The 24,594-nt window shown below is 33.7% G+C and overlaps 1 protein-coding gene across 17 annotated transcripts in view; it reads left to right on the top strand.

Moving 5' to 3' along the window:
* The window catches only part of ROBO2 (roundabout guidance receptor 2), a 1,750,895-nt gene that overhangs the window by 1,674,186 nt on the left and 52,115 nt on the right, over positions 1 to 24,594 (top strand). For all 17 annotated transcript variants that reach the window (XM_063703928.1, XM_055380941.2, XM_055380947.2 and 14 more), the window contains 5 exons: positions 2,666 to 2,790; positions 5,044 to 5,215; positions 15,990 to 16,172; positions 22,375 to 22,417; positions 23,856 to 23,983. In XM_063703928.1, the coding sequence (XP_063559998.1) occupies positions 2,666 to 2,790; positions 5,044 to 5,215; positions 15,990 to 16,172; positions 22,375 to 22,417; positions 23,856 to 23,983 (651 nt within the window). The remainder of the gene's footprint in view (positions 1 to 2,665; positions 2,791 to 5,043; positions 5,216 to 15,989; positions 16,173 to 22,374; positions 22,418 to 23,855; positions 23,984 to 24,594) is intronic.

Consider the following 24,594-nt stretch of genomic DNA (forward strand, 5'->3'; position numbering starts at 1 on the left):
AGATATCACCTAAAAGTAAATTGAGGAAGTGTCGTTTTCTCCTTTTATTCTGAGAATTCTATAGAATCTGACAAGCAGAAAAAAGGACACTAATGTAATTTGAATTTTTCTTAAGTAACCATTTGCGCCAAATCTTATGTTTAAGTTCACTTGAATTGGATTATTAAATATTCCCCTATATTTTGTGTAGATTTAGTTCATTTGGATCATGAAAGACAGACGACTGGAAATTTGAGAACACAGGCTGTTCATTGTGACTACTCTTCTTTTGTTATAGTTAAATGTGACATTTTCTTTTATTAGCCACTTTTTCCTATGGGCACTGCCAGTCAAACCCATGATTTCTGATCAGGAAGGGCACTTGCGTATTTGCAGTAGCTTTCTTCTTAGTGAAGTTCCCTCGTTCTCCCCACTTTGGACCTTTTCTTACCTAAAGGTATGTTAAAGTCAATCTGTGATGAACACAAGCTTTCCACCAGTTCATTTAGTAGTATCTCTTTCACTAAACAAGAGGCTTATAATAAATGTTGTCATTAAAGTTATAAAAAGGAGATGCCAAATGAAATAAATCCCTCCATTCTGCTTTTGTATTAATTTTGTGCTCACAACTCTTGTAAAAAGCCCTTTCTTTAAACATATTTCATACAAAATAAGAGAAGCCTTTAAAAAATGTATATAGGTTGCCCACGTTAACATCTATGTGCTTGACCAAAGAGCTCTTAAATTATACATTTCTTACACAACATGGCAAAAATGTCATCTTCCCATTGTTTTGCAGTGTGATACACTGGCAGGGGCAAAAATGCATATTTAAAAAGGCATCATTAATCTATTTTTAGGATATGTTGAAAAGTTACCAGTAATTATAATAGTATCTTTTCTCCTTGCCAACATGTTTAAAAATAATAATTATCATCATATCTTTATTCATCATTAAATTTCACTCTGTGTTGCAAATTGGTAGTATTAATGAGTGGAGCAGGTAACCTTAACACAGAATGCTCTCTTTGAAGCCTGTTTCCAAAATCAATTTCACTGCAGTTAGACTTTTCCTCTGGATTAGACATTTGTCCCTGTTGGGTATACATTCATCTCCAATTTCTGTGGCTATGTGACGGTAACAAATGGAACTCAGCTGGGCTGTGTCCGGGAATGATGAGCGGCGATTTGGGTTCTTTCACATCTGTAGAACGAAGCTGAGTCCTGGAATAATGGACCTGTCAGGAAGCAGGCACGGTGTTCTCGCCGAGCCAGCAGCAAGGTGAATGAGAAACCCATTCTGAAAGTCTTATTTTTCAATGCAGTCTTCTTAATAACTACAAGGCTCGTAGACAAGTGGTTGGATTTATTCATCATGCCATATTTTGGAGCAATATTGTCACAAAGAGGAATAGGAAAGAGCAGTACTCTATTAACATGTTGCTTTGTGTGTCCTATATCTCAATGCAAATATGGCTATACCTAAGTGAAATATGTCATGACATATTTACAAAACATGGGATATCTGCTGTCAGGCTTTTAAAATATATTTTAGGATATTTAGGATAGTTTCAAAAAACTAAACCGTGTAGAGCTATGCAAGCGTTGATGATTCTACATAAAAAGCCATTAATACCACCAAATTATTTGATATTTTAAACTGTTAAGAACGATGTTACGTAATACTATGATTTTAACTACCCCCACCTTTGATTTTAATTCAGAGACTCACTGAGAATAGATGAATTTTTCCACAAAGTTATTATTTCTTAGTTCTCAGGCACATTAAATGAGAGATGCGGCATTCTAAAATCAAGAAGAGCTTCTCTCTTGCCTTTTCTCAGTATGGTTGTAATTAGTTATAGGAGAAACTATAAAGGCAGAGAATTATTGTAGGAAATCAAAATCTTCCCATTTCACATTTGACCCAACATGAACTGTTTTCATTTTTATCATCAGAGTCCCTTGCCCATCCATATAATATAAGTTTTCAATCTTAACTTGCGGGTCAATTTATAGCAGTCAATTATTTTTCTCAGTATGGGAAGAAAAAGAAGTTTTTTCTGTGTTGATGACATTTATAGTTATGTTTCTGTTTTTATTTAGTAAGCACAAGCTAAAAGCATACCAAAATGGATGTCAATAATGCCACCGTTCAGAAATAACATGTGATAAATGCTGGAGTATGTCCTCTCAGAATAATTTTGGTTAGAAGAAGTTATGGTTGTTTTTAGAAAGACAGCCTATTAGAGTAGAGTTCTAAAATCAGACATACACCGGCTCAAATTCTGACTTGCTGTTTGACTTTCCTAAGTCTCTTACAGTAACCTTCTGTTTCCTCACCTGTAAAACCGAGATAAGATTTGTTTCTACCTGCTGAGATTAATACAAGCATTAAACCTGACACTTAGCTCTGTGCGGGGTGTATAGAAAACGCTTATTAGAATGTTAGCTGTAAATTTATTATTGAGAGCATATTACAAAAGCTGTTCCATTTGCTTTAAATCTAGATATTGTATCTAAAGAACATTTCTCAAAAAAACTGTCACTGTTGAACACCGTGTGCATTCAGAACTCCTGGAAGCCAGAGTCTCCTGCAACTTGTCTTTATACTCATATTCTGAAAGTAGCATGAACGCACACCAAGGCTTATAGTTTGCATTTATTCTAATTACTTCCTCTACAGCCCCAAGTGCCCCGCCACAGTCTGTCACTGTGCTGACAGTTGGAAGCTACAATAGCACAAGTATTAGTGTTTCCTGGGATCCTCCTCCTCCAGATCACCAGAATGGAATTATCCAAGAATACAAGGTAGGACCCGGGTGAAGAAGGACAGCTCTCATGTAAAAGTTCCCAGAGAAATCTCAGTGTCTCATGAATGAGACACATCTCTAAAGGTTCTCTTATTCAGTTTAAGTGTAAAGTTTTTATTTATATTTCTGTGTGACAGAGAATGAAACAAATGCATAGGTATTAGAACCTGAGTTCAAGGTCACAGATCACACAAACCCAGTTGAACAATTAAACCACACCAGTGAAATGGTTTTCTGTATAGTGTGATTCTACAACCTCAAGGATTTAAAGAGATGGGACACAGGGTAGGTTGTGAAGCCTAGAAAATGGGTTTTATCTTTGTTATTAGAATTCTGCATAAGAGGCTTTAAGGCAGCTGTTTTTAAACCATGTATTTATTGAGGTTGTGTAGAATATTTCACCTGAAAAAAAGCCACTGAAACAACATATTTTACAAAATACTGACTTACAGAAAAAACAGTTGATTGTCTCATTTTTCAACTGATGAATTTTTGGCTGTTTAGAAACATATGTATCTATTGTTTCATTGCCATCATTTGGTGTGTAAAGTAGAAAGTATGTCTACGTTTTCAAAATAAGATTCTGTTTGTGTTGTGATTAGACCACATGTGAATGAAAAACCCCTCATTAATCTTTGTAAAATTCAAAACTATAATTTATTAATAAATCATCTATTGATATCATTTATTAATAAATATTTCTAGATTTCTGAAAATAGCATATTCTATACATCTAATATAATACAAAACTAGACACCCATTTCACCTAAAAAATTCAGAGTTGGTATTTAATATTAAGCTGAATAATTTTACTCAAAAGTTTGCAGATTAAAGTTTATTTCTAAGGAAATATTAATTTTTACATAGAATTTTATTAAAGAATAACTTGCTAAAGCAAATGAATGGACTAAATGTATAAGGATTTATTTTAAAATGATTTCTATCCTGTAAAGACACATGCTTAAGAAACATAAGAATAAATGCTTTTACAATACAATAATTATATAGATTCTAAGATTTTATAAGCATTAGGACATTGTTTTAACAGAGTAACAAATTATCTACTCTGTGTGAGTTTGAGTGTGTGTGTGTGTTTTAATGAAGTTAGGAATTTATTTTTGTACCATTTGGCACTAAATATCCTAAATTTCCATGTAGTTAAATATTGTTACTTTTTTTTACAACATGATAAATTTTTTTTCCATAAGTTGTAAACATTCTCACTCTCTAGGCACTTGTCATATTTTGGTTTCAAAGCACATATGTAGGTAAGAGCTAAATATTCCTTCACTAAGAACACAGATATCATATATCAATAAAAGAAACACATGATTCACAAGAATTATTTTTTACTGAAAAATTTTGGGAACTTACCTGCTCCGAAACAAATCATATGTTTTCCTACATATGTGTCTACATGTAGATTTTAAAATATTGTATAATATGAATACAAATGTGGATACACAGTGGATTTCTTTTCATAACACATTTCATCAGAACAATTTCTATATCCAAGAAGATGCCCTAAAATTTGATTCCTACTTGAAATAAAAGCCTGACTTCCTTAACATCAATATCTAAAGACTTGCCACCACTTTGTTCTCATGAATGTGTATGTGTGTGTAGATATGTGTTGATCAATATTAGATTTATTGCTGTCAACGTAAATATTGGCTTTAATTTCATTTTAGTCAATACCTATAACTTAGGTCAATTCATCTTGTTAACTACTTTTGTGTAAGTTAATATTTTCTTAAATGAAATATAAATTACTTAGATGTCTACCTATATACCTTAGATATTACAACTTATAATCACCATATTTTAGTGGATTATATGCATAATAAATCTTGATAAATAAAACAGAGGAAATTATGTGTTTTAATCCATACAAAAATGCCATTTGCAACCAAAGACCACATACCAGAGGTGTTAAAGAAATCACTGTGCTTTCTAAATTACTCACTATGAGCATGCAGTGCTGAGAATAAGATATAAATGAACATGGCATAGTTTCAGCTTCCCTTATTGTTCTTCCTTTAATACAGGTGCACATGCACACAAACACACTTACATATACACTTAGAAATAAACTGCAGAGGTTGGGCTTTAGAAGATGTCATTTGCAAAACTTCTATAAGCCTAGAAGATAGACAGGTTATGATTAAAAAATATTTGATCAGTTACAGTAGTCTCGTTACCAGAAACGATAATCTTATATCCATGTGTTATTCACTTTCCATTTCTGTAGATCTGGTGTCTAGGAAATGAAACGCGATTCCATATCAACAAAACTGTGGATGCAGCCATTCGGTCCGTAATAATTGGTGGATTATTCCCAGGTATTCAATACCGGGTAGAGGTTGCAGCTAGTACCAGTGCAGGGGTTGGAGTAAAGAGTGAACCACAGCCAATAATAATCGGTGAGTATCAAACTATGTGGTCTGTGCTTTAGAATCAGTCAGCTGACAAGGTGGATGATGATTTTGCATCAACATACTAATAGTGAATATACACTTGTGAATGATAGGGTACACATATCATATTGACAAATGGGTTAACTGACTAGGGTTTTTTACAAAAATACTTTGTGCAATTGATCATGCTCTTAAAAGTCCCAGAACCTTTTTAAAATTGCAATATTTAAGAGTTTAAATGCTGAAAGGTAGTTTAAAATTACTTTTAATCAATTGCCTCATTAGCAATTTTGGTGCCATTGAAATATAATAAAAATGAGATAGTTATTGAAGAGAGACCATCATGTTTCAATCTGTATGCTTCCTCTTAGTCAGAGAAATGTCAAAAATTAACAAGAAACAGGTCAGAATAAGCTTTGTAATCTAAACATACCATCCCAAAGAAGAAATCATATTAAATCTAATATCATCATTGCATAAAATTGTTCCCTCTTATCATAGATTATGTTTTTCTGTTCTTGAGATGTATATAAATGGAATCATACAGAATGTGATTTTTTAAATCTGGTTTCTTTCACTAAGAATAATGTTTTTAAAATTCATCCATGTATGTATTATTCAGTTCATATGTTTTATTGCTGAGCAGTATTCAATTGTATGAATATGCCATATTTTGTTTATCTGCTTTTCACCTGACAGAATGAATATTACTGTGTAAATGTTTGTGTCCTTTTGGAGAAATACCTAGGAGTCTAATTTCTGGGTAAAAGAGTTGTATAGTTTGAGTTTATGAGAAACTGCTAAACAATATTCAAATTGTTGTATAATTTCATACTCCCACCAGCAAGAAAAATGACTTCCAGTTGCCCTACATTGTCACCAACATTTGATGTTTCCAGTTTTTGTGATTTTAGCCATTCTAATTGGGATAACCTGTGATTTTAACTTGAATTTTCTTTTATGACTAATAATGTCGAGCAACTTTACATGTGCTTATTGGCCATTCACATAATTTCTTTTGTGAATTGACCACATGTTTGCCTTTTAAAAATTGGGTTGTCTCTTATTACTGATTAGTAGGAGTTATTTGTACATTCTGGATACAAATTCTTTTCCATGTATATGTGTTACAAATATTTTCTCCCAGTCCATGAATTCCCTGTTCATTTTCTTCATAGTGTCATTTGATGAACAAAAGTATTACATTTTAATGAAGTACAATTTATCATTTTTTCTTTGATATTTAGTGCTTCCTAAGAAATTGTGGCTTACCTCTAGATACTGAGGATATTTTCTTCTAGAAGCTTTATAATTTTAGCTTTTATGCGGAGGTCTATAATTCATCTGATGGTAACTGCAATGTGGTTAAAGGAATGAGGCTTATTTATTTCCATATGTATATCAAATTATGTACTCATAATTTATTAAAAGGACTTTCCTTTCCACCAGTTAATCATATATTCATGGATGCATTCCTGGATTCCCTATGGGATTCAGTTTGTTTGTATGTCTATCCATATGCCAAACCACACTGTCTTGGTTACTGTAGCTCATAGTAAGCCTTGAAATCAGGTAATGTGAATACTCCATCATTTTCTTCTGCAAAATTATTTTGCTTATTATAGGCCTTCTGCTTTTCCACATACTTTTCAAATCAGCTTGTTGATATCTCTACAACTGTGTTGGAATGGTGAGTGAAAATGAAGTGAACACATCCATCAAAATGGGTAGAGTAAATATTTTAATAATAACTCTGTTTCCCTGAATGCGATATATGTTTCCATTATTTAAGTGTTCTTTACTTTGTTCCAATATTTTATAGTTTTTAGTGTGTCAACACATTTCTTGAGCATTTGATTTTTTGTATAGGTTTTTTGTTTTGTTTTTAGTTCTGAGAAAAAGTCTCTCTCTCTCATCCAGGCTGGAGTGCTTGAGTGCAGTGCAGCTTGGCTCACTGCAGCGTCCATCTCCCAGGTTCAAGTGATCCTCCCACCTCAACCTCCTGAGCAGCTGGGACTACAGGCATGCACCACTGCTTCCGGCTAATTTTTGTATTTTTGGTAGGGACAGGGTTTTGCTATTGTGGCCAGGCTGGTCTTAAACTCCTGACCTCAAGAAATCCACCTGCTGTGGCCTCCCAAAGTGCTGGGATTACAGGCATGAGGTCCTGCCACTTCACCTGGCCTATCTGATGGTTTTTTACACTATTATAAATGGATTTTTAAAATTTATTTTTCCAATGGTTTTGTATTACACATAAATTTAATTTCTAAATGGCCTTTGTGCTTTGTAGCCTTACTACCTCACTTACTCATTTTAGTAGTTGTGAAATTTTTTTAAGTGTTTTCAGATAATCATGTTTTCTCTCTCTTCTTGTTTGTGTTAATGTGATGAATTCTACTGAATGACTTTTAAAGGTAAATCAACCTTGTATTCTTGGGATAAATCACAATTGGTCATGATACATTACTCATTTCATAGATGTTGCTGAATTTACTAATATTTGGTAAATAATTTTGCATCTATGTTCATTAGAATATTGATTTGTAGTTTTCTTTTTCCAGTTTTGAAATCAGGTGGCTGGTTTTACAAAGTAGTTTGGGAAGCATTCCTTCCTCCTCTAAATTATGTGAAAGTTTTTTAGGACTTACCTCTTCCTTAAATATTTTCTAGAATTCAGTGGTTATATCTATGCTTTTCTTTGTGAATTAAAAAAATATATATATATATATGAATTCAGGTCTATTCAGAATTTGTGTTTCTGAGGCCGAGGTGGGCAGATCACTTGAGGTCAGGGGTTCAAGACCAGCCTGGCCAACATGGTGAAACCTCGTCTCTACTAAAAATACAAAAATTACACAGGTGTGGTGGTGGGCGCCTATAATCCCAGCTACTTGGGGGGCTGAGGCACAAGAATCACTTGAATCCACCTGGGAGGTGGAGGTTGCAGTGAGCCAAGATCACACCACCACATTCCAGCTGAGGCAACTCCAAAAAAAAAGAAGAAAAGAAAAAAAGAATTTGTATTTCTTCTTGTGTTGGTTGTGGTAAATAGATATTTTGTTTTTTGCCCAGTAGTGACTCTCTCTAATCCTTCTAAGCTATTGAATTTATTAGCATGTGGTTGTTTACAATATTCCCTTATTATCGTTGAATGTCTGTGAGATATAGAATAATGCCACCTGTTTTATTCTTAAATACTAAAAATGTATGTGAACTCTTTCATTTTTTTCCTATCCTCCCTCTTTCATTTCTATACCCCTCTTTTTCCTATTTAAATCAGTCTTGATGAGGATTTATCAATTTTATTAATCTTTTCAAGGTGCAAACTTTTGGCTTTGTTAGTTTTCTAACCAATTGATTTCTGCTTTTTCTTCTATGTACCTTTATTTTGTCTCCTAAGATCAAAATGTAAATCAGTGACTCCAGACCTTTCCTATTTTGGGGGTATTTTAAAGTTTTAAATTTCCCTCTAAGCATTTCTACAGCTGAATCTTACAAACTTTGATTTGTTATGTTTCCATTTATCATGGAATATAAACAACTATCTTCAACTTTTCTTTAAGGATCTCTGTTTTTCTTTCATAGAGGTTATTTATAAGTGTATTATTTAATTTCCAAATGTTTAGGGACTTTTCCAGATATCTTTTTGTTTCTGATTTCTACTTTAATTCCCCTGAGGCCAGAGCCTCAGAGTAATTTTTCTTTGTGTAAATTTACTCTATTAAATATGGAGACTTATTTTTTGACACAGGATTTGATCTCATTGAATGTTTCTTGTACACTTGAAAAGTATTTGCATTTCTGTTTTTTCAGTGGAAGGTTTTATCTCAGGTCAAATTATTTGTTAGTATCATCAGGTCTTTATTGATTTCTATTTGTGCTTTTAATTACTAAAAACAGTCTGGAAATCTATTGTAATTATGGATTTATGTATTTCCCCCTTTCATCTATAAGTTTGTGTTTCATGTTTTGGCTACTTTGTTTTACGTGAGTATGTTTTAAGATTATTATATCTTCTTTTTAAATTTACCCTTTATTATTATGAAATGGCTATGTTTATTTTCTAGTGAGATTCCCTATCCTAAAATTTACTTTGTCTGATATTAGTATAGCTACATCATCTTTTGTAAGTAACTGCATGGATTGTCATTTTTTCATTCTTTCATTTTAACCCATGTTTCTCTGTATTTAATGTGCAGTTCTATTAAATTGCATATTGTTAGGTGATCTCTGCTCACTGCAAACTCTGTCTCCAAGGTTCAAGAGATTCTCCTGCCTCAGCCTCCTGAGTAGCTGGAACTACAGGCACATGCCACCACACCCGGCTAACTTTTGTATCTTTGTAGAGACAGGGTTTCACCATGTTGGCCAGGCTGCTCTTGAACTCCTGGCCTCATGTGATCCTCACACCTTGGCCTCCCAGGCATGAGCCACCTCTCCTAGCCAGTCTTGTTTTTTTTTTTAATCCAATCTAACAATCTTTGCCTTTTTAATTGCATACTCAGAATGTTATTATTAATGTAATCATTGGTGTGTTTGTTTAGAATTACTATCTTGCTATTTGCTTGCTAACTTTGTTACTATCTTCCAAATTTCCTGCTTTCTTTTGATAAAATGAGAAAGGGTTAGTATTTTATGGCCGCTCTTGGATTATTAGGTACACCTCATTTCTTTGCTAACAGTTGCTCTAGGATTTGACTATAAGGATCCTAGAGCAGTATAATGTCACTCCTTTTCCTCTCGTCTTTTTTTTTTGTTGTTATTATTATACCTTTTACTTCTATGTAATAAACAGCAATATACAAATTATAGCTCTAGTGTTGTTTTTGCCTTAAACATCAGTTATCTTGCAAATAAATTCAAAATAAAAAGTGCAGTTCTCATATTTATCTGATATTCTGCTCCATAAATTCAGTCCCTGGTCAGGCGCAGTGGCTCACGTCTGTAATCCTAGCACTTTGAGGGGCTGAGGCTGGCTGATTACCTGAGCTCAGGAGTTCGAAACCAGCTGGGCAACATGGTGAAACCCCATCTCTACTAAAATACAAAAGAAATTAGCAGGGCGTGGCGGCGTGCACCTGTAGTCCCAGCTACTCGGGAGGCTGAGGGAGTAAAATTGCTTGACCTTGGGAGGCGGAGGTTGCAGTGAGCTGAGATCGTGCCACCACACTCCAGCACTCCAGTCTGGGTGACTGAGCAAGACTCTGTCTCTACAAAAAAAAAAAAAAAAAAAAGTAAAAAAAGTTTTCAGTCCCCTCAGCTTCCATGAGTGCTTCAGTCTTTTCAACTCAGGGATGCTGTTCAGCAATGTTTGGGTTAGTCTTGGCTGCATCATATTTTAAAGTTATCTGTAGGTACAAAGCTGTGAAAATATTAAAGTTGTCCCTGTTTCTTTCCCTTCTGTCTGAGATCACAGTCCTACTCTTTTCTTTCACATATTTTGCCTAGTCTTCTACTTGTTTGCGATGGGAGTGCATATCCCAATACCTGTTATTTCTTCATGGGCAGAAGTGGAAGTGTCCAGGGAACTGGTCATTTCATATATTACACTTTCCTGTTCTATAACTTCCATTTGCTTTCTTTTACACTTTTCATTTCCCTCTGATGTTTTCCATGTAATCATTTATTATGACCATATTAAGTCCATACACCTATTGTAATAGCTGCTTCAAGTTCTTTTCTCCTTATTTCAACATCCATCTTGTCTCATAGTCTACTTCTATTGATTATCTTTTCTGCTGACCTTGGGTTATATTTTTCTGGTTTGTTGCTTATTTATTTTCACATGCCTGGTAATTTTTTACTATACTGAACATTGCAGATGAAATAAAATTTTGTGATCTTTTGAAGCATGTTTGTGTTCTAGCAGGCACATACATTACTGTCTGGTCACTTTTAACCAGTGATGTCTTAGTTTTTACATTGGTTAGTATGGGACTTCTTATGTTTGCCCTTATTCTCAAGACAAAACCTCAGTAAAATACTTTCAAGGCATGATCCTCTCCTGGGCTTCCGGTGAGAAGCCTCATATGTTTATCTGGTCTTCCTAACATGGTTTGGAAGTTTTGCGGTGAACATGAGCTTAAACCTGTGCTTTCACCAGATCCTACAATCTTCTCTTTGCATGCACAGTTCAGGGTTCACCTTTGAATGTAAGGGGAGAGTATACACAAATTTGGGAGCATCACTCTCCACCATCTCCCTCTTTCATATGGTTCTCCTCTCTATTTTAAGTCACTCTGGCCTCCCTGAACTCCACCCTGAGACACCTCATATCAATAAGATTGAGTTTTTTCAGCTGAGGTCCTAAATGCCTCACACTGTATGGATTGCGGTGCTCCCTAAGGGAAAGAAAGCCTCACCCCTGCAGATTTCCTCTAGTAAAGCGCCGTTCATTCAATACATGCATCCCCTTCAGTTTTCCCTGCTTTTATTTGCTTGCCAGTGCCTTTAAAGAAAAATAAACAAATAAGAAATCTTCTTCCTAGAGTTTACATGTTTTTAAAGTGTTTGATATAAGCCGTTCTCATTTTTTTCTATTTATTTGCTAAAATGACGCATATAAAGCTGACTGCCAGCTTCTGGAGAATTCTTTCTATTACAAATATGTATTGTACATGGACAGATTTAACATTCAGTCATAGCGTTAAAATTTTTTAGATTCTCTAGGTTTTCTTTCTTTTATATATTAAAAGAATTGTAGAGAAAAAGTTAAAGTATTAACTTTTCTTTAAATTGTCTTCTCTTTCTTAATTAGTCAGTCAGACTGAATTAATTCCTTAACCTGAGGGAAACCTACAATCTTGTCCTTCTGAGATTTTCTAAAATAAATTGGAATAAGAAAGAAATACAGGTACACCAAAAAGGATTTAACATACATGTGTGTGTATTCATTTATAGTATTTAGATATAAGCCCTTATTTTTTCACTTAAAAAGCTATATATATATGTGTGTGTGTGTGTATATATATATATACACACATACATATATATACATATATATACACACATATATATATATATACTATATACTGGCATATATATGCCAGAAAGACAGTACAAAATATCTATATCTGTATATCTTTATGAAATGGATTGGCTGAATATAATTGTTCTAAGTGACGGATAACTAAGATTGTCAAGTAACTGTCAAATAACGTATTTTCCTTTCATAGTTTTTTTTGGTTATCTTTAGTAATAAATACTAAATTCTTAAGTAGAGCTTTCTGTTTCTTTTTCTTCCTAGTGACTATCTGTTTGCCAGATATTTGGGGGATTTATTTCCTTATAGGGAAGTAAAAAATTACAAGCATACGATATAACCAAGCTCATGTCATGACAATCACAGTTATGCACTGAACAATTGAACTGTAACTTAAAATAATAAAGTTAATGATTATTTTAAATCAAATAGAAAATTTCACTTAATTTCCCTATCATTTATAAAAGCCTGAGTCTTCAGATGGGTAATGAGTACCTTTTAATTTACTATTTAGCATTTCATACAAGTGTTTTCACATTTTTCTGTGAGATAAAAGTAATCTAGAAAATAATATATCTATCTTTTATTCAAATAGTTAGAATATGCTGTACTCAAAATGTAATTATAAAAATAGAATTACAGAAATTCTATTTTTTGTGTACATACACACACACACACAAATCACAGTTCAACCTAGAAAAGGCTATTTGTTCTTCAGAGATTTATTTCTTTTTAATATCTACTCTTGTACTGAGAAGCCTTCTAATTGTTTCTTTAATTACTCCTTCGTATCTACCTTAACATCTTGTCTGATGCCCTTATCTACACAACTGTTATTCCTTAGTTGAGAAGTGATTTAATGATGGCTAATCTTCTTTTCTGTTTCAATTTACACTTTCCCATTGTCTATTCAGAACTGGAAACGGCACTTGAAGTGACTCAAACTGTACCACATTTCCCCTTTGTTTTAATTAAATCATGTATTGGCATTTGATGTAATTTATGGTTGAGAATTTTAGATTTGTACTATGGCAAACCATGTATTGGTTCATCTATTCCTTCTCAGTTTAGCCTTCCTTCCAGAAAGTTCCATTAAGGGACCATTAATTAAAACATTGTAAAAACGTAACACGCTGCCTTACACTGGCTTAACATTGGTGTTGTTCTTTTCTGTGCAGTTTCCTATGGTAAGATGACTTTTACATCCTAGTGTCCATAATTCTGCATCATTGCATTTACAGACACAAAAATGCAATCAAATACATTCAGATATATATCCATTAAGCAGCGTGTCATATAACCAATTTACATTGACTTAAGAATTTTAGTTATCTTGCTTAATAGTATAGTTATTGCTCCTCTAATCATTTGGCTTTTCACGCTTACATTACGTAGTTGGTTATAATATGTGGAACAGCTGCAAACTTTCATGGTAATAGGTACAATCGAATCTGATGTGTCTAATTAATTTTTAGTCCAACAAATTAGTTTTGTTCTTCATTACTCTCCAATGGGATGAAGACATTATATTTCATTATATTTTTTTGTCTGCAAGAACAATGGAGCATTACAGGTCACACACATCCCTTGTCTATGCTCTAATTAGTCCAACTGACAACATTGTTTCAAAAATACCAGCAGCATAAAAAATAGCAATACACCTTGAGTAACATAAATATTGCACCTTAATAAAAATGAAATATTATGGATCCTTTACAAAAATTAAGGCCAAATTTTCTTTTCTCTTTGTTCAAGAAGTTATTTGTTTTCTTTCTGATAATTCCTAATAGTTAAGGAAATCACCAGATAGGTGCATGTCTCATATTGAAAATATGAGCTCATTTTAAATAAAGCTTTGACTATGTTTAATAATTATATGTATAATAATATATAATATTAAACATATAATAAATATATGTATAATAATTAAAGGCAGACATAGTGGGAAAATGAGCCAGATTTACTACATAAATGATGCTGGTTTTTAAATCTGAAATTTAATACAAAAGACCTTTCAGGAATGGATTATAAGTATGTATAAGGAAATGCTAGCAGCTATAATAAAAAAAGCCTGAATTTTGAAAAGATTAACAAAATAAAATTTTATTTCTAATTCACAGCTCAGACCAATATGGGTCAGCAGAATGGGAAATGGAGTTTCTACTCCATACCGTTATTCAGGGGTTTTGGATCGTTCAAATCATAGCTCTGCCATTTCTTGGAAGCTTAACATCCTCCAACAGATCCCCTGTTTCTGTCCAACCAGTGAGGAAAGAGAGTTTCAAGTCAAGGCAGTGTTACGGATCAGGCCTGGAGGGTCGTGTGCACTTTTTGTTCCTAGTTACCACTGGCTAATGCTCAGTTACTTTTTTGAACTCTGCTGCAAAAGATGCTAGGAAGTGTAGGCTAATTTTCTGCCTTGGAAGAAAGGAGAAGCAGTGAGGTAAACAAGTGAATTGAGATTTGCAGGATTCTCAAATCTAGATAATTTATCACTCATGACACTGAGGTTGACTGAGAAGCCCTTAAAGCAGCCCTTAAACTTACATGGGTCATAATTTTGAGTCAAAAACTACATATTAGCCTCCACTTCAACCCTCCCAAAATATATGAAGTAGACAATACTGGTGCCAACTAATTGACATGGGCTCTAGAAGATTTAGTGCCCTATATAAGCTTACTGCTTACTTAGCTAGTAAGTGGCAGAGTGGTTTCATCAAAATCATGACTTCAAAGATCATGATGTTTTTAACATATTACAGTGCTATAGCTAAAACAAGGAAAATCCCAAACATTCCTTTGATGTGATATGCTGAAATGTGCCATTTATATTTTGCTTACCATTTACCTTTTAAAAGTCTTTCATTAGTCACTAATTAGGCATGATACTGACATTAGAAATCACTTAATTCCCAGCGTCTACATTTCTTAATCTGCTAAATAAGCCCATAAATCTTATGATTCCACAAGTTTAAGACCTATTTAAAATGTAGATTGAGATTTTCTTAATTATCTGAGAGGCCTAAATTTTCCAAACATGACTAGTTCTAGAATAATCTTAGTTCAGATTTAAATGCATTTCTCAGTAATGGAGACCTCAAAGTTAATTTTTAAGTTGTTCTTTAAATTTAGCTTTCAAATGGATTTTCAAATTAGTTTCAGATACTTTAAGGGAATATATGAGTTTCATCTTTTTCATATTTTAGTTATACACGCTGATCTCTGTGAAGGCTGTTTACATAATTGTCATTGTTTTGTATAGTAGTTTTAATACTTCCCAGAAAATTAAAGGATATTGGCTCAAAATAAGTTCTTTGGTAGAATATTAAGGTCAACATTAAGTTACATGTTCTTGTGAATTATGAACATTTGGAATATGGACCGTGCCTTAGCAGAAAAGCAATTTGCAAATACCCCATGTTAAAAGTTGTAATTGCTTTCTTAAAAATGAGAACTGTATTTAAAAACACTTGATGTAATTCAAGATAAGTTATTAATTCAACTCCTAGTACTTATTTTTATAATTTATAAGGTGATAAATCAACATACGTTGTGAATCCGTCCATAGCAAACCACAACACAAGAGGTCAGTGTTCTTAATCACATTTGCAAACTCACGATTTGATTATTCTTTTGAAAATTATGGGCTATGCTTATCAATACTTGTGATAGGCTCAAAACTAAACAAGCATTTCCTGCCTTCAAATAATTTTTCTTCATTTTTGATGCACCATGTTTATATTCCTGTGCTTATTTTTGTTTTAATATATACTAATACTATGGTTTTTTCCATAGGGAGACGCAATGAAGTTGTCATTACTGAAAACAATAACAGCATAACTGAGCAAATCACTGATGTGGTGAAGCAACCAGCCTTTATAGCTGGTATTGGTGGTGCCTGCTGGGTAATTCTGATGGGTTTTAGCATATGGTTGTATTGGCGAAGAAAGAAGAGGAAGGGACTCAGTAATTACGCTGGTAAGTGACTATTTCCAGCTAAGAAAATCTCTTGTCTGTAGGAATGTAATGAAATGAATGGAAGGAACAGAAAGGAATAACAAATGAGTGATTTGGGCTTATTTTAGAAACCTGCACTGTAAAATGCAATTACACTCAACATGCTTTAATGCATTGCTCTTGACCATATCGCTTTATAACCATAAGGCAGTCTGTTTGCTTGTAGCTCCAGTGAAGCATAACAAGAGCACAGACTGATAAAAATGCTTAACTGCTTTTCTCAACTAGTTCTTTGGAATCATAAACTCAAACACACACACACACACACGCACACGCAGACTATGTGTTACATGCTATGAAGCCACGTTTGAGAAGTGGATTTATGCATGAGCATTACTTCAATGTTCAGGAAAGAAGAAAAGTTTGAAATATAGCTTTTAGTGTGTCAGGATGCAGATTACAATACGAAATGTCCCTCGTGAAAAATACTGACAAGCAAAAATCTCACCAGAATTGATAAGACTGATGAGGCATGAATTAAGTGATTTACTGTTCACTTAAATAGACTCTTATTACAATGCAAATGAACAGTATTTTAAAAGAAAAGGAAAACGAAGAAAAAGAGAAAGAAGCCGAAGCAGAACAATAAAAAGAAGACCCTAGATGGTCTACATGTTCACAACAATGTTTTCTTCTCAGACTCCAAGACAGAGTTTCAAGGGTGTCCTATAATGTGGCCTTCAAAATATCTCCATAGTAGAGAGAGAAGAGAGAGAGGACACACAAAATTGTAAAGTCAGTGATTGAGAGAATGAACTCAATACTGAAGCAATGTTCAATTACAATTTTAAGTGCAATTTATTTTAAATATTTTCTCCAACAACAATGATAAGAAATATCTCACAACATTTCACACTTTCTAGAATTAACAAGGGAGCAATTTTAATTTGACATGATTTTACAAATATGTAAGAAGTTTTTGAGACATTATATTCAATCTTGTATTCCTAATATTAAATTTGGTAGGAAGCATAAATGTCTTAGTAACTGATTTTGACAGAGGTGTCATTGGTTATTAAGCTTTTATGATGCTGTGGCTTGTAGGCTCCTAAACTGCTGAGAATGTGGAAATAGTGCAAAATGCTAAGTATAGCACTGACTTGGTTGCCTTGTTTGTTATTTGATGCATTTATATGTTTATGATCATTTGATTATAACATTGTAGCTTGTGTCTATATCTTATGAAGTTAAAATTTATTAGCTACTTGTTAGAAGACGTTTCCAGGACTAGAGAAAGTACTACAGCATATCCATTGACAAGAGGCTTCCATGTTTGGTGACATGCCATCATTGTGCCATTCTCATTTCACATTGGTTGCTGCCTCTCTGCTTCCTCATAATTTGTCACCCAAGTGCTATATCACTTCAACAGTGAAGGATTCTTTGCAGAAAGGGGTGCTAGGCAGTAACTGAGTGTCAGAGTCTGGAAAATTAATGATACTTTAATGTACCTTCTTGTTATGCAGTCCGGTTCTCTGCCTTCATCGCTGAAGGTATTGCCCATCAACCTTTCTGTTTAATCAGCCACCATGTCATATTACATCTCTGTGATACACTCGTATAAATCATATGAAATATAAGGAAGAACTGATTTAATTCATGGACTATTTTGTGTTTATCCCTTTGCTTGACGTTAGCAATGATAATAAAAAATTGACTGTGCTGGTCAGTTCAGTGCAAAGTTCTAATATATTCACATTTGGAGTGTTGCATTTTTATCTTCCATACTTCTTCATTCACTCGCTCCTTATAAATAAAATATCTCTCATAGTTGGTAAGTTTGTACTGTTAGTAAAATTACACCAGAGAGACTTTTCTTCTTTTTTTTTAACAGCAATTCTTTGTACAACCTATGCACTTAATTTGAAAATATACGTTGATCATTGAGCTTGACAAGGATAGTACATTTCCTGTTATAATTTTTTATTGTTATTGCTACTCATCTGCTTGTAGACAAACTGCTAACTCAGAAGGTGCTATGCCCTTCAGGTGTTTTGGAGTAAGGCCAAGCCAGAGAGAAGCCTTTCAGAAGTTTTTTACTTAACTGATAGATGGCTCACTATGAAGATAACAGATTTTATGAAGCTCAGTAAATATAAACAATTTAATATGAGTGAGCAAATTATGTGAAATGCTAAACACTTCACACATAGGTCTTAAAATTGTCAGTGAAATATAAATTATTGGACAAAACCATCCAAGGCACTTAAAAGATTTGATGGATTTTTTATACTCTGATTATCTGGGCTGAGTTAGTGCTTATTAAAAAAGGATTAATCTACATTCATATTTGAGAAACAGCTTATTGGGAAAGGGAATGAGGCTTGCCTGCAACAGTAAAGTTTCCATTTGGAGTAGGAAAATGTGACCTACTAAAGATAGGCACTCTGAAAGCTTCCTCACTCAAAATGTCAATTTGCCACAGTTATGTTTTCTCCTCCTCTACCCCAGTTGTAGCAGGCGTGAGATTAGGATTCATCCTGTGAGGTAATATTAGAGTTACTTTTTGTATGTTATAATCTTGCGAAATCTCTTTACCTTATATTTGTGTAAAAATTGCAAGAAATTCAAAATATTTCATGCAATTCAAAAACATTTTAAATTGTGGTGTCTGCAGAACTTTTTGGAAACCTTAGCCCTATTCAGTTAGTGTAAGCTAAAATATTCTGTATGTAACTCCTTGAAAGTTCTTAATTTTAGATGCTAACAGAGACTTTTGATTGAGAGTCACAGTTATTCCATATGTATCTCTAATAAGCACAAAGTTACTACTCTGTGATTATCAAAATTGTGACAAGAGCAAGATTGTCTGACCACCCCCAACCCTTCTTACAGCTTCAAGGCAAACACTTATTTGAAATGAGAACCACCTCAAAATAGCTTTCAATTTGCTCTGGAATTTGATTTGTATGTTCATCTCTCTGCACACAGACACACAAAATGCTGATCAAAACACCAGTTATGATTTCCATTTTAGGAGTTCTAATTGTTCATAGTTATTTGTAGTCTGCCCTAAATCTCATGATCTAATAGAAGTTAGTTACTTTTGATCTACTTTTCAAAATAGAACAAATCTAAAAGTTTTGAAGCATAAAGTAAAAAATGAAACTTGAAAAAGTGTTCCCTGTTTTTCCCTTGCTTTAAAAACACAACTAAATAACCCATTAAGATAAGGGTTTTTTAAAAAATTCTGACAGAAACAATACAAAATAGAAATTTAGATTGTGTACTAAATTGTATGTGAACCTTTTTAAGGTCATCAAATATTTACATAATGTGTGAAGTTTTGCCTTTGTATACTTAATATGCAGAGATACAGAGATAAGTGTCTTTATAGAATATTTTGACACCCTATTAGCAGTCTAGAATCATTTGTAAAACATATTTTAATGATGACGGGAACAGAAACAGAAAATAGATTGTCCCAAATGCTTAATATGAAATATTTTTAAATTTAAATTATTTTGCTCACAGCATTTAATTTTCAATTGCCAGATATGGGCCATACATACTATAGTGTTCATACTCTAACAAGTTTGCAAATTAACTTTAATGCATTATGTGTGTATATATATATAAATATATATTTTTTTCTTTTGAGAGAGAGTCTCACTCTGTAGCCCAGACTGGAGTGCAGTGGCACGATCTTGGCTCACTGCAACCTCCACCCTCCAAGTTCAAGCAATTCTCCTACCTCAGCCTCCCGAATAGCTGGGATTACAGGCACTTGCCACTGCGCCCGGCTAATTTTTGTATTTTTAGTAGAGACGGGGTTTCACCGTCTTGGCCAGGCTGGTCTTGAACTCCTGACCTCGTGATCCACCTCCTCCTTGGCCTCCCAAAGTGCTGGGATTACAGGCGTGAGCCACCATGCCCGGCCTCATGAGATATTTTTTATAGGGTTTTCAGTGTTCTATTATAATACTTTAAACTTTACATGTCATGAAGAATTTGCCACTGGTTCGTGTATTAAAGTTAAGGGCCACTCAATGTTTGTACCTCTGTGTCTGTTGTCCTCCTTTTCTCTAATATTATTTATTGCTCTGGCAGTAACAGAAAGTTTGAATGGGACAAAAGAGCATCTAAATTAGGGAAAACTACTTAGCTTCTCACATATCTCTTAAACAGCACATTTTGAGGTGTAACCCATGAGCATCTGCTTATTTGCATATTCACAATGATATTCACACCATTATCTTAACTCTCTTTTAACAGACTAAAACAATCACTTGATAGTCCATTAAAAAAAAAACCACAAACTAGAAAGTCACATCAGATGGAAAGCTAATTAGCTATACTGTTTTCACACTGCGTGTGTACTAATCAGGCATTTATTTAATATCTCCAGTGCTCAATTTTTTGCATTAATTATTTCAGATTAATTCTTTTTTGTTAAAAGCAGTTATTAAACGGGCACAATGTGGGACAGATGCACTGCTGATTCCTGATTTCCCGCATTTCAGTGAGCCTTTTCATCTTCTCTGAGCATGTGCCTATAGCCAGTGTTGAGCAGATGCAAAGGTTATGTCAGGATTGTTTTGCAATGCATTTGAGATATTACACATAAAATTGATAAGGCAGTATATTTCAGGTACCAATAAGAAGTTCCTAAAAGCCCTGATATGCTTTACTGTCTCATGAAGACCCTTGGAGTTTAGAGTCATATTACCTGATTATGATAGCATGAGAGATAATATTAGTAGATAACCTCAAAGGAGGGACTTCATTTGGAAATGTGTAAAATTTAAAGAGCGAACATCATATTTGATAGCCCAAACTTGAGAACAGAGGAGTTATGGAGAGTTATTCAAAGTAAGAAGTATTCACTATGTGTATATATATTAAGTGGCAATATATCCTCTATTTACTTACAGTATGAATCAACTAATTAAATTTCATTTATTTTCACCTGTACTCACCACATTAAAAAAAATCATAGTAAATATAATCAACCCCTTCCAAAGATAGGGTTTATTGGGTTCACAGCTGTGAAAATGGTATTTTTTTCCCTTCATCCCGGTGATTGGTTTAGCCAATCCACATTAATTTTGGTCAGAATTGCAGGTTTATTGCACTTTTGCAAGCTGTACACTTCTAAACACCATGTTTTTTTTAAAAAAATAATTTTCTAGTTAACTAATTTAATGGCAAAATTTGATCCAAACTAATGTGAAGCTACTTGTAGACTTTATCCTACTAATCATGGATATTCACATTCCACTGCAGAAAAACTAAATAACTTTGAATACAGTTTACTGTCTCAGAACCTCTTTGTAATATGCAAAGTATATTACCTTTCTCAATTCTGAATCATTCTGGAATCCAGATCCATTTGGCTGCAAAGGTTTGGGTAATGGATGATGGACCTGAACTGATAATAACATTCTTTGGCCAGTCCTTAAAATCCACTTTCATGTTGTTGGGTTTGTAGGCTTGAAACTATCAGCTGGAGAGAGTGGCTTCACTGGCTGTGGCTCTGGTGGATGCTTATTGGTGTTGCTAATAAGTTCCATAGTTATATGGAGGATTCAACTTTTCTGATCACTACATGCAATTAGGAATATATTCAGTATCAATTATTTGAAAATTACATTTTCGTGAGCATGTTATTCTGTGTTAATTATAGTTCACGCCTGTTGTAATTATCACTGTTTATGAGGGTCATAAAAGGATTTGTGATGGTGAAAAATCTGTAGTCAATAAGTATTTGTTTTTCTTGTTTCATTAGAAGGACATAACATGTTGGAACTTTCCTGTTTCAATTTATATTATGAGTGTTTTGTCTTATGCCTTCTAATTAGGACACCTTTGTTTTAAAATTAAAAATCTTGATTTGATAAATTCACAATAATGCTACGTTGATCTTGCAATACAATATATACTAATTGTAACAGGTTTGACATTTAAATACGAATTAGTTCTTTAACTTAACCATGGATTTGGCTTAAAGAATTTGAAAATGTCCTATTAAAATTGGAGCAAATGATGGCTTTGCCTTGGGCCAAACCACTGCTTGTTACTCTCTGTACAATTATGTTAATTATATTTTGTTAAAATTCCCAGAGGCCTCAGCTCTAAACTAAGGGCCAATATGTAGTTGTTATTAATTGTAATTAATATTGACTACTTGTGTGTGCATGTCTTCCTTTTTTTTTTTTCATAGTTACGTTTCAAAGAGGAGATGGAGGACTAATGAGCAATGGAAGGTATGCTACGGAGATTGTTTCATTATTATTTTTATTTTTAATCAGGACTGGGGAAACTCTATAGTAAGAGCCTATTATTGTAATAAATGATCACTTAAAAGTCTGAGAATTCTAGGAGGAATTAAATGGCTTACCACAAAGTTTAATGATCTATCTGTTGTGCACTTTAGAGGAATCAAGTCCAGATGTTTCATAACTCCCAGATGCCCCTGAAGAAATTAGTAGTAAATATCACATGGAATGTGTTCATTTGTTAGCAGGATGTTTATTGCATTAATTAGACATTAGCAAATGAAGTTGCTGTTGTTTAAGACTCCTTATAGGCTCTCACTAAATTGCTGTGAGTGAACAATTACACATAATCGATCACAAAGTAAATGATTCATGGATGATGAATAGGCTATAGATTGATAGGACTGGATTCCACAACTTCGGATACTCAATTGAAATTGATAAAAGCTGATAACAAACTCATATATCCTCATCTATTTTCCCTTTGCCAATATGGAGATTGTAATTAGGCTCTGGTAATAACTTCCAATCTCCTATTTAATCAATATTTTAGCAAAAAGAGATTAAGTCTAATGAGAGTTTGTGGATGTAGCAAGAAAGCAGTTGGGTCTTCTTATTGCAGTTTCCATAGAAACACATGTTTCTCTTAGGGATTGTACCAGAAGTGGTCTATCAAAAGAAAAGTGTAATGATTATAGACGTTCTATTTCTGTGTAAACATGCTAGTAATCTGGAAAGGAATCAGAATCTCATCTTTTATATTAAAGAAGGAAGTTCTTTACTAAATATGACGTGAAGGAAATTTTACTCATAGACTATACTCACATGCTGGATCAGATCAAAGTGTATCTTTTATTACCTTTAAAAAAAACCCTTAATATACCCCTGATATTTTGCAATTTAGAACTTGGAAATGTGCTATTTATGGAGCAGTATAAATACTGTTCATTAATTTCACTTCAGTTCCTTGCCTCCAAATCAAGCATGAGGGCTCATAACAAGGGTTACAGCCTAGAGGGAACAGATACGTAAGGTAGCTGCAGGAATTGAGGAAGGAATAGCCCAAAGTCTTAGAAATGGCTGACATAGAGCAGTCACTTTGAGCAGTTGTTCCCTTGTGGTGCCAATGTATCATCAAACCTTGTTTTGGGATCCTAGTATGTTACTGATTTCTACCAGTTTCAGGGCAGACACCTGAATTCATCTGGACATTGACAAAATCCCGGGCAAGGACTCCCTGCGTCCACTGTTAATGTATGTATAGCCTTAATGAATTGCTGGAGTTCTTTAATTCCAGGGAGTCTACTTATATTAATTTGAAGTCAATGAAAATCTTCCATTTCTTAACGCTTTATATTGCATGAGACGAGTGTCAAAATCTTGCATTGAGCTCCATGTGTTGATTTCCTTGTAATTTCTGTTTTAGCCGTCCAGGTCTTCTCAATGCTGGTGATCCCAGCTATCCATGGCTTGCTGATTCTTGGCCAGCCACGAGCTTGCCAGTAAATAATAGCAACAGTGGCCCAAATGAGATTGGAAATTTTGGCCGTGGAGGTAAGTTGTGTTTTTTAAAATAGTGTTATTTGAGTTCTCTCTCTCTTTTTTTTTTTTTTTTTTGACCTTCCTGGATTTTTTTAAAGAGACATATCAGAGAGTATTTACTCCCATAATTAAAATCAATGAAACATATGCACTAACAGTGTTGTACATTTGCTAAATATTTTAGTATAAAACGATTGTATCTTCATTACCTTGAGTAAAACCAAACTTTTAAGGAAGCTATTACTAACCAAGATGATAAATGTTTATAATATATATGCTTTCAGGATTACTAGTACAAGATTACTGAACTCAGAGACTATTTTGTTAACTAGGGCTTATGGTTTTGGACTAGAGGTTTCCCTTCTCCGTCTCATTTAACATGTATTTATTGAGCATCTCCTGTGTACTTGGCACTATGGAAGACCATAAGAATCTAATATTGATATAAAAAAGATGGTTCTTGCCCTCATATAATATGTCATGTAAGAAATAGACAATTAAGTCAATATAACATGTTGAGAGAGAACTTTTCTGTAGTTCCACAACTAGTAACTGTTATCCAAAAATAAATAAATAAATAAATAAATAAATAAAAAAGACAAAAAAGTGCTAAGTAGCCACAT

The sequence above is a fragment of the Gorilla gorilla genome, chromosome 2 (assembly GCF_029281585.2).
Source record: "Gorilla gorilla gorilla isolate KB3781 chromosome 2, NHGRI_mGorGor1-v2.1_pri, whole genome shotgun sequence".
Classification (NCBI taxonomy): domain Eukaryota; kingdom Metazoa; phylum Chordata; class Mammalia; order Primates; family Hominidae; genus Gorilla; species Gorilla gorilla.